Genomic DNA, 10,501 nt, shown 5'->3' on the forward strand with positions numbered 1-10,501 from the left:
TTATAGTAGGAATTATTTTCCAAGATCAGTTACATTTGAAGTTCTGCTTCTATAACAGCCCTCTCACATTGCTTAGAATGAAAAACAGGCCCCTGACAGGCCCAAATTCCCACTCCACATGGACTGAATCCCTCATAGACTCTTTTTAGGTTAAAGTTTTATATTTTATTTTTTTCCAATTACATTAAAAACAATTTTTAACATTCATTTTTTAAAATTTTGAGTTCCAAATTCTCTTCCTCCTTCCCTACCCCTTCCCTGAGAAGGCAAGCAATTTGCTTAGATTATATATCTTACAGACTCCTTTTTTGTTTGTTTGTTTGTTTGTGTCTAAGGCTGGATTTGAATTCAGGTCCTCCTAAATCCAGGGCCCGTGCTCTATCTACTGCGCCACCTAGCTGCCCCCTTACAGACTCTTGAAGCTGGCACACAGATGCCAGGTAAACTGTCCACCTCTATCCAAAGATTTGGTGATCATTTCCTTAAGGCAACAACAAGGGATCTATATATCATCAATTTCCTAGCCAGAGGTTGTTTGCAGAACACAAATAAATGACAAAGAACTGGAGGCTGATGTGTTTCATACAGTTTTAGGAATTCTGGTAACACCAGAAGATGACATTAGTAGTTTACTCACTACCGAGCTTCCCTTTTTTGTATATGCAGTTCTTTGAAGTGTGAAAGCATCTGAGGGGAAACAAGGACATCTGTAACAAAATGCATACTACAGGTTCATTAGGGGTTACTGACCTAGAATTCAACATTAGTATTTATTTATGGTGTACTGAACAGCAGAATCATGTATTGGCAGACATATTATGCAGGTAATTGTCCTACCTTATTGATATGCAGTGGTAAACTCTCTTCTATCATTCCTCTTCCAGTCCTCATTTCTGAAGAATTTAGAAGCTCTAAGATTTTCTTCAGCATTTAAAATGAAAAGAGCCCCTGCCCACTCCTTGAACTGACCAAATGATTCTTACTAGCTTCATACAAACCAGTAAGTACAAAAAAAGTCTATCTGCTCCCATTTGTGATTCACTACGCCAAAGGAAAATTGCCATGTTCAACATCTGTAACTCATCATGTCTTTTCTGTTACCTCATTGATCAACAGACAACATGTTTTCCAGATGTTCAAACATGGGGTTCCTGAAAGGCCTATTAAGTTACAATATAAGCAAAACAGTATCCATGCTTTTAAATTCCTGTCAGAGCCAGGTATGTGTGAATACCTATCAACTAGGAGCAAGAATTTTTTAAATGTCTGATTTATAAAAATACTGGACACATTATATAAATATTAAATATTCACCCCTAAAAACCTGGCATGATACCACCTAAGTTAACTGTCTTGAGTAAGTTATTCAACCTTCCTAAATAGGGGAGTTTTGTTAAAACAATAGCAAAAATAAAAGAAAATTGGCCTTCTTTGATAGTATGGGGGTTATCTTGAGTGTACACTAAAAGCTTTAGTGTGTCAAAGCCAATCTTTTAGAAATAGGAAGAAGTGCCATCTGTAACTTAGACAAGACTATACTGTTGAGGTCTTCAGTGACAAAGATGTCAGAAAATTCAGATGGAGAAGCCAATTTCTATTGCCAATTTGGGTTTGCATTGTTGGAAGGGGTACCCACAGATCCATCACAATATCATGCTTATTTCATATCATGTTTATTCCTCCAGACATTATTTATCAGTGGGAAGTTATAAGAACTTAGCACATGCACTCCTTTGGACTAAACTCTGAAAGCAGGGACGAGGCCTTACTCACCTTTGTATCCTGAAATAGTGCCTAATGGAGAGCCTTGCACTTTATTGAGTAGGCACTCAATAAAGGGGTGTTTACCTGAGTTTAAAATAAAAAACTAAAACTATAAAACTCCAGTAGCCCTCCACTGATGTATCTATTTTTAATAGACAGTCAGAAGGAACAATTAAATCAAAGCAAATACATTTAGGCAGCTAGGCGATGCCATGGACAGCGTGCCCACCAGACCTAGAGTTAGGAAGAACTGAATTCAAATCCAAGTTCAGACAATTAAAATCGGGTAATTAAATGCAAGCAAGTCACTTAACTGCTGTTTGCCTCAGTTTCCTCATCTGTAAATGGGGATAATAATAGCACCCACCTCAAAGGGTTGTTGTGAGGATCAAATGAGGTAATGATTGTAAGGAGCTGAGCACAGTGTCCAGCACAAAGTGAGCACTATATAAACGTTAGCTATTATTAGCTACTATTATTATTGAAATGATACAGCATGAACAGTAGTGACAGAATATGTTTCCTGCTGGAAAGGTTGTTTAGTTTTCCCATACACATTCATCTCCTTACTGCTCGGGCTGACTCCTATCTTTCTAGGCTCTTTGGACCTGCTCTCTGCCTCATGTGTCCTCATTTGCTGGGTAAATCACATCATTTTAGGATGCTATTGCTTATGGGGTGGTGAGGAGGAGACAGAAATCTCCTCTTTTCTTTTCCATACCCTTGAAGTCTGGCAGAGAGAGCAAAGACTAATACCCTCTCAAGAGCTGAGTTCTTTCTCTATAACATGTTTTCTTCTCTCATGCCAAGGAAGACTCCTTCAGTTGTTAGAGATAACTCCCTAATCTCCTCTGACATAGATCTTAGGGTCTCAGTTGACTCCTTAGAGAATGTCCCACTTACAGAGGTAACCAGGGGTATGGATGGCTGGTCCTTCAACTAGCTAGCTGCCCTATAATTCTATCAAATTGATGGGGGAACTTCTTTATACCTCTTAAAGAAGCAAGGAAGGGCACACACACATATGTATATACATATACGTATATGTATATACATGTATATACACACTCATAGACATTTCCCTTACTGTGAGTGGCAACTCATAATTTTGTTTCCTTTATAATTTGTGAATAGATCACTTGGGGTATGAGCCATGCTGAAGGTTCCATAGTCTAAATGGGCTTTGTCCCATGCCCTTATCCAATGAAACAGCTCTAAATATTTTTGCACAGACAGGACCTCCCTTCCCCCCTTCCCCCATGAGTACTTAAGATAAAACCTAAGCAATGGAACTGTTGGTGGAAGGGGTAGTTTTGTGACTAGTATTGTCATTGTTCAGTCATGTTTGACTCTTTGCAATCCCATTTGGGGTTTTCGTGGCAAAGATACAGGAGTGATTTGCCATTTCCTTCTCCAGTTCCTTTGACAGATAAGGAAACTGAGGCAAATAGGGCTAAGTGACTGGCCCAGGGTCACACAGCTAGGAAGTGTCGGAGGCCAGATTTGAACTCAGGAAGATGAGTCTTCCTGACTTCAGGCCCGGCACCCTATACCCTACACAACTTAGCTGCCTCCTGTATTTCACTACCTTGTGTTTATATTGTACTTTAAGCCTTTCATAACCTGTCCTCTTCCTTCCTTTACTGTCTTCTTGCAACATAGTGCCCTCTGTATACTACTCTACAATCCAGTAACATTGGCCTATTTGCTATTCTCACACAAGCTACTACTACTACTAATAGCTAACAACTATAAAATGCATACTATGTGCCAGGCACTGTGCTAATTGCTTTAAAAATATTATCTCATTTGCTCCTCAGGACAGCCTAGAAGGTAGGTGCTATTATTATACCTATTTTACCACTGAGGAAACTGAGACAAATAGAGGTTAAAGTGAGTTGTCCAGGGTCACACAGCTACTAAATGTCTTTACCTTCCTACTCCCTGCACTTTCCCTATGCTTGGAATTCTCTGCTTTCTCACCTCCTGATTCCTTAGTCCTACTTCAAATCTCAGAAAAAGAGACCACTTTCTGTAAGAAGACTTTCTCAGTCTCCCTTAATGCTAGTGCTGTCTGGAGATTAACTACAATTTAAACAGTCAACGAACATTTATTAAACACCTAGTAAATGTCAGGCACTAAGCACTGGGAATACAAATAACAGAAAAGACCAACAGTCTCTGTCCTCGAGGAGTTTACAATCAAATGGGGAAAGATAATACATAAAAGGAAAAGACTATATACAAAAGAAAGATGAAAAAGTGGGGAGGGAAGTGGAAAGAGACCTAAAGCAGTGCAAGTCTGCTGAGAAATGAGATGTTCCAAGGTTTTGTATTTCATGGCTTCACTCTTCAATCAGACTGAAGGAGGGTGAGGATGAGGTGGAGTACATAGGCTGATCCTATATTGCAGTATGATGGTTTTCCCAATAATGAGTTTCCTGGGGCATTTTGGAAAAGTGAGAGAAGTCCCAAAGTAGTTCAAGCCAGATGAGAAATGAGATCTTTGAGCTAAACTGTCCCTCCTGGGACAGTTAGTGAAGAGTGCCAGGCCTGAAATCAGGAGGACTCCTCTTCCTGACTCCAAATCTGGCCTCAGACACTCACTAACTGCGTAAGTCACTTAAGCCTGTTTGCCTCAGTTTCCTCATCTATAAAATGAGCTGGAGATTGTTGTTGAGGCTTTCTTAGCAAAGACACTGGAGTGGTTTGCCATTTCCTTCTCAAGCTGGAGTAGAAACCCTACATGGGGTCACAAAGAGTCGGACAACAACAAAGCCCCCTCCTTAAATAGAGGATTTGGAATTCATGGTTTCATCTTCCAGTCAGTGATAGGAGGTGGGGACGAAGTGGAATACCAAGGCTGATGGGATCTTGGCAGATGATGAGGCCTTCCCAGTAATGAGCTTTCTGGGGCATGGTGGTGGAAAAGTCAAAAGTTCCAAAGTAGTGCAGCTAGGTGAAAATTAGATGTTTTGAGCAGAGCTCCCACCTTAAATGGAGATTTTGGTTCACCCTATTATATCTTGTTTGTGGATAGTAGTTTGTATGTTGTTTCCCCCATTAGATTGTGAGCTCCTTGAGAGCAGGGACTGTCTTTTGTTTTTCTTTGTATACCCAGTGCTTAGTACAGTATCTGGCACATGTGCTGTTCAGTCATTTTTCAGTCCTGTTCAATTTTTCATGATCCCATTTGGGGTTTTCTTGGCAAAGATACTGGAGGGGTTTGCCATTTCCTTCTCTAGTTCATCTTACAGATGAAGAAACTGAGTGACTTGCCCAGGGTCACACAGTTAGTAAGTGTCTGAGGCCACATTTGAACTCAGTCTTCCTGACTCTAAGCCCTCTATTTTGCCACCTAGATGCCCCAACTGGCACATAGTAGGTGCTTAATAAATGCTCGTTGACTTGACTTGTAAACACTTATATATGCACATATTGTGTTCCCTAATAGAATGTAAGCTTCTTGAGAATAGAGATTCGACTATATTCATTCCTATCACCTAGTTCAGGGTTTGGCCCACTGCAGTACTTAATGTTTATTGATTTGCCTGTTTGCCTAACGTTGGCTTTATCATTAAAAAATTAGTAAATGTGTTCTGTTCTATGGTGGGTTTGTGTTGGGGGGAGGGGAGGGGAGGGAAGAGGATCTACCTCCCCAAATCATGTATGCCTTAAGCTGTGTATGGGGTGTTCAAGGAGGACTAGCACCTCTCACCTGTGGCTCCAAGAAGCTTAGCATGTACAGCAGCCACACCTTGGTAAACCGTCCGGATAGACAGGCTAAACCACGTTGAGGGTAAGAAGCAAACCTGAAACCCAGCAGTGAGTTAAAGGGATTGTCTACCCAAAGCATGTAAAGACTTCCCCAGGTGAAATGGGCGGATAAGAACAGTTTATTCCAACAGCCGTGAAGGCCGCTGGTGCAAGTGTTGTGGAGTGCTGTTTCCAGGTGCTTGCTTCTTTAGCCATTCTTCCTAAACCCTCTCTGGGCTGAAATTCCCAGTATAATCTCAGGGCAGCTCCCTAAAGAACACTGACTAAGAATCAACAGACCTGAGTTCTAGTTCTAGCTCCCTAACTTGCTGACTGTTATGATACCTTAGGTAAGTTGCTTGATCTTTCTACACCTCAGTTTCCTTATCTGTAAAATAAGAGAGTGGGACCCAATAATCTCTAAGGTATTTTTCCTTGTTTTAAAAGTCTGTGATTATGTTAAAAATTGTTTTAAGAAATAATTGGGATAAACCCCCAAAATATTATTAAAAAGTCTGTGATTAGACAGTATCCCATCTTGCCTAATTAGAAAGGTACCTAAATTCTTTTTTCCCCCTCCCTCCCCTCACCCCTCCCCAAGACTAGATGCAATCTGATATAGGCTATACATGTACAATCACATTAAACATTTCCACATTGGTCATGTTGTGAAAGAAGAATCAGAGCAAAAGGGAAAAACCACAAGAAAGAAAAACAAAAAACAAAAAACAAAAGAAAATAATATGCTTCAGTCAGAATTCAGACTCCATAGTTCTTTCTCTGGATGTGGATAGCATTTTCCATCATGAGTCTTTTGGATTTGTCTTAGATAATTGCAATGCTGAGAAGAGCTAAGTTTAGCAAAGTTGGTCATCGAACAATGTTGCTGTTACCGTGTACAATGTTCTCCTGGTTTTGCTCACTTCATTCAGCATCAGTTCATGCAAGTTTTTTAGGCTTTTTTTGAAATCTGCCTACTTATCATTTCTTATGGAACAATAGTATTCCATTACATTCATATACCACAATTTGTTCATCCACTCCCCAATTGATAAGTATCCCCTCAATTGGCCACCATAAAAATAGCTGCTATAAATATTTTTGTACATGTGGGTCCTTTTCCCATTTGTGTGATCTCTTTGGGATACAGGCCTAGAAGTGTTATTTCTGGGTCAAAGAGTACACACAGTTTTATAGCCCTTTGGGCATAGTTCCAAACTGCTCTCCAGAATAGCTGGATCAGTTCACAGTCCACTAACAATGCATTAGTGTTCCAACTTTCCCACATCATCTCCAACATTTATCATTGTCCTGTTTTGTCACGTTAGTCAATGTTATAAGTGTGATGTGGTACCTCAGAGTTGTTTTGATTTTCATTTCTCTAATCAATAGTGATTTAGGGAATTTTTTTATATGATTATAGATAGCTTTAATTTCTTCATCTGAAAACTGCCTGTTCATATCCTTTGACCATTTGTCAGCTGGGGAATGACTTGCATTCTTATAAATATGACTCAGTTTTCTATATATTTTAGAAATGAGGCCTTTATCAGAAACACTGAGGGTGTCTAAATTCTTCAGATTGGCCATTTTTAGCTCATTCATTCAAATTTACCCTTCCTAGTTTTGAAGATCAAGTGAGATAACACGGTAAATCTTAAAAAGCATCTTAAAAGGCTATACAAATATGGGGGGTTGTTACTTAATGACTTTTTAAGTTAGGTTTTTGTTGTATTTATATTTTTAGAAACAAGGGTGATATATTTTTCAAATAGTCAGGATTATATATCAACCCTCTGTTGTGGCCTTCTGCTTGCTCCTGCTAGTACTGCTGGTGGGGCCTCCTGACTGAGCAGCTTTGGGCAAGTATGACACCTGCTAACAGAGTAAGGTACTTAATTCTTTTGGATTGCTTGATTTGAAAGACCAATAGTGCCAATCCTTTTGTGATGAAATATCTTATAAAATAAATGATTATAAGTGTATATATATATGTGTGTGTATATATATGTATGTGTGTGTGTGTATATATATATATATACACACACACACATACATATATAAGTATCTATCTACCTACAAATTGAGTCCACAAACAAACGGTGGCTTGTACAGTTGCACAGCAATGGAAAATGGCATGTCAGGTTGGTTAAAGCACTAGTCATCACTTTCATTTGGAAAATAGGGTTTCGTGAAGGGAAATAATATGAATTGAAGCTGGGAAGATAACAGGAAGCCAGCTTGTGGAGGGCCTTGTAAATTCTAGAGCCTAGAGCAGACTAAGGATTTTGAATTTTATACAGTGGGAAACCACTGAAGATTTTTGAGAAGGTAGATGTAAATCAAATCTTCCATATTATTTAGGTGGGAATGGACAGTTTTCCACCTCTGAAATGGGGATTTCAGAGAAAATTATTGTGCTTTTGGAGAGCTTGGACACTAGATTCTTGATGCCTCTTTGCTTATAATACCAGCCCTCAAGATTTGATGTTTTTCAATATTCTTTTATCTCTTCATTTTGGGGGAAGGGGAGGAATTTTTAAAAAAAATCTATGGAATAGATATGTGTGCCCTAGAAGTTTATAAAATTATCTTTGAAGGTGGGAACTATGAATAGTCTTCATTTATGTTTCAGGGTGTTAGGGAGAAGTGTAAGAGAAACTGGAATTTGTAAATGACCTCTTGCTTTAAGGAATTTCATAAAGGCCATATATGGATGCCTGACATAACAATGTAAAGCTTTGTAAAGCACTTTGTTATACTGACCTCAGATCATGCTTCCATAGTGATTTAAGGTACATCTCTAATTAACACAGACAGCCTGTGAAGCTATTAATTATCACCAGATACTGATAAGAGTGGAGTCACAGAACCTTAGAGTTGGAGTGAGCTTGGAGACAATTTAGTCTAACTCCTCATTTAACTGCTGAGGCCCAATTAGGTTAAGTGACCAAGTCATAAAGCCAGTAAATGGCAAAGACTAATTTAAAACCAGGTATTTTGACTCCAAGTACAATATTTTTTAAAAAAATAATATCTTGCTGCCTCTTACTCTAGTTTCCTAGATTAAGAAACAGAACACTCCCCAAATGTTCCCTACCGTATGAATGAGTTCTACAAAAAATAGATCTGTGTTGGTGATACCTTCCTTGAAAATATTAAATATGAAATTATGAACATAAAAACTTCATGTAATTTTGTTGGTATGGGTACTCCGTCTATTTATGATTTGGAGGAAAATTCCACCATCTTTGCAGCCCTGGATGCTCATGAGATTTTTAGAAAATAGCTAGGCTTCCTCTAACAGACACACTCATTCTAGGATCCAGACTTGGGATCCGTTCCAGCTTAGTTTGGCCAGTGAGAGTTTCAGTTCAGCTGTTACAGTCTTGGAGAAGCCAAGGCTCATTTCTATTTCCTAGTGAGGCACCTTGGGGTAGGAATTACGTGGAAGAATGAAATGATATAAAAATATTTATTACAGCTGACAATTTTTGTGAGCATACAAATAGGCTTAACCTAATTTATTTTGCATCCAAATTTGTCCAATTCTTTTTTGTCCCTAGGGAAATTCCATATACCCATTACACTTTCATCTCCATGTCGGTCCTTCCCTCCTTCTGCCCCAAACCACAAGTATTTCCGGACAAATTAATTTAGGAAACACTCAAACTGGATTATTTAGACTTGCTTGTAAACAGGTGCTACCTATTTACAGTATAAGAAGCAATAAAGTAACCTGGGAATAAACTGCTTTAGGGTGGGACAGCATACACACGTATTTAATGTATTTGTAAATTAGAAGCACGCTACAGCGTTCCTATTGGTCCAAAGGAGGCTGAGCATCTCCCCAAAATGAGACCAGCTCACCAGCGGGAATCTGGAACATTTCTGTGTTTCCAACAATGGCTTAGGGCACCCTTACGCTATTCTTTCTCCAGGGTCGGATTTCTCCCTTTTGGGCTTCTCGGTCTGGGCTCCCTGCTCATAACCTACCTCTCCCCTTTTGCCAAAGGCTGTTCTTTGCCCGTCTATCTCCACCTGCCCGCGGCCCCACGGTACATACAGCCATCCAAACGCAGGGTGTGTGGCATGCGCATTTCACGTGAATGCACGGACTTTAGGGCCTGCAAAAACCAGTGGGAGAGGATGCAACAAGCAGTGGGACAGGAAGCCCCCCCTCGAATCCCCGCATCGCCCCTCTTTTAGTAGCCCGCGCCCCATCTCTCGCGCCCCTCCTATGGCCCTCAGGCTGCGCGCCTCTCTCCCGTAATCACGCAACAATGAAGCGTGGGCGTTCCTTGGAAGCCTCATTTGCATACAGCCGCGGCTTGGCCAATGGGCGCCCGGGACGCTTTAGAACGCTGTGCTTCTATTTGCGTGTCTGCGAGGGAGGGAGCGAGAGTGTGTGGCGGCGGCGGTGACTGTGACAGGCGGGGGGTCGGGCTGAGAGCAGCTGGGCCACTGGCCTGGGCGTCCGCTCCTCTCCCGGGACCGCATCGTCCCCCTCCCGGCCCCCCTGTCCTCCTGCGGCGCCCTCTCTCCAGGAGGGTCGGGGCGCCGTCTGGCCCCACGCGCGGTCCACAATGTCTGTGTCAGGACTGAAAAAGCAGTTCCACAAAGCTAGTCAGGTAGGATAGGGGAGCCGTCGGGGGCGAGGGGTCCTGCAGTGGGGGCTGGGGGGAGGCCGGGGCCCGGAGGAGCTGCCGCTCACACCCTCTAGAAAGACCCTCCTGGGCCGGGAATTGCCTTGACCTCCCACCTGTCTGGGGGTAATGTCTTCTACCCCCGGCTCCCGTCTTCTCCTTCTTCACTGAACCGAGTCGCCACCGTGGGTGTGGGTGTATGGGTGGGTGTGGGTGTGGGTGGTGAGGACAGGGTCCTCCCTACTCTGTTTCCTCCTTCCTTAGCTCACCCCACTAGCCAACTAATCCCCTTCCCTACATTTAACCCCCAACCGAGAGCCCACAGTCTCACCCCA

General features: G+C 41.4%; 1 protein-coding gene across 3 annotated transcripts in view; it reads left to right on the plus strand.

The window, feature by feature from the left end:
- The first annotated feature begins 10,022 nt into the window (after positions 1–10,022).
- Positions 10,023–10,501, plus strand: part of SH3GL3 (SH3 domain containing GRB2 like 3, endophilin A3) — a 136,908-nt gene continuing 136,429 nt past the window's right edge. For 2 of the 3 annotated variants that reach the window (XM_027851458.1, XM_027851459.1), the window contains exon 1: positions 10,023–10,151. In XM_027851458.1, coding sequence (XP_027707259.1) covers positions 10,107–10,151 — 45 coding nt within the window. In that variant the 5' untranslated portion in view covers positions 10,023–10,106. The remainder of the gene's footprint in view (positions 10,152–10,501) is intronic. The other variant, XM_027851462.1, reaches the window with a different exon arrangement.

Source organism: Vombatus ursinus, unplaced genomic scaffold, assembly GCF_900497805.2.
Source record: "Vombatus ursinus unplaced genomic scaffold, bare-nosed wombat genome assembly UNPS02009205.1, whole genome shotgun sequence".
NCBI classification, from domain to species: Eukaryota; Metazoa; Chordata; class Mammalia; order Diprotodontia; family Vombatidae; genus Vombatus; species Vombatus ursinus.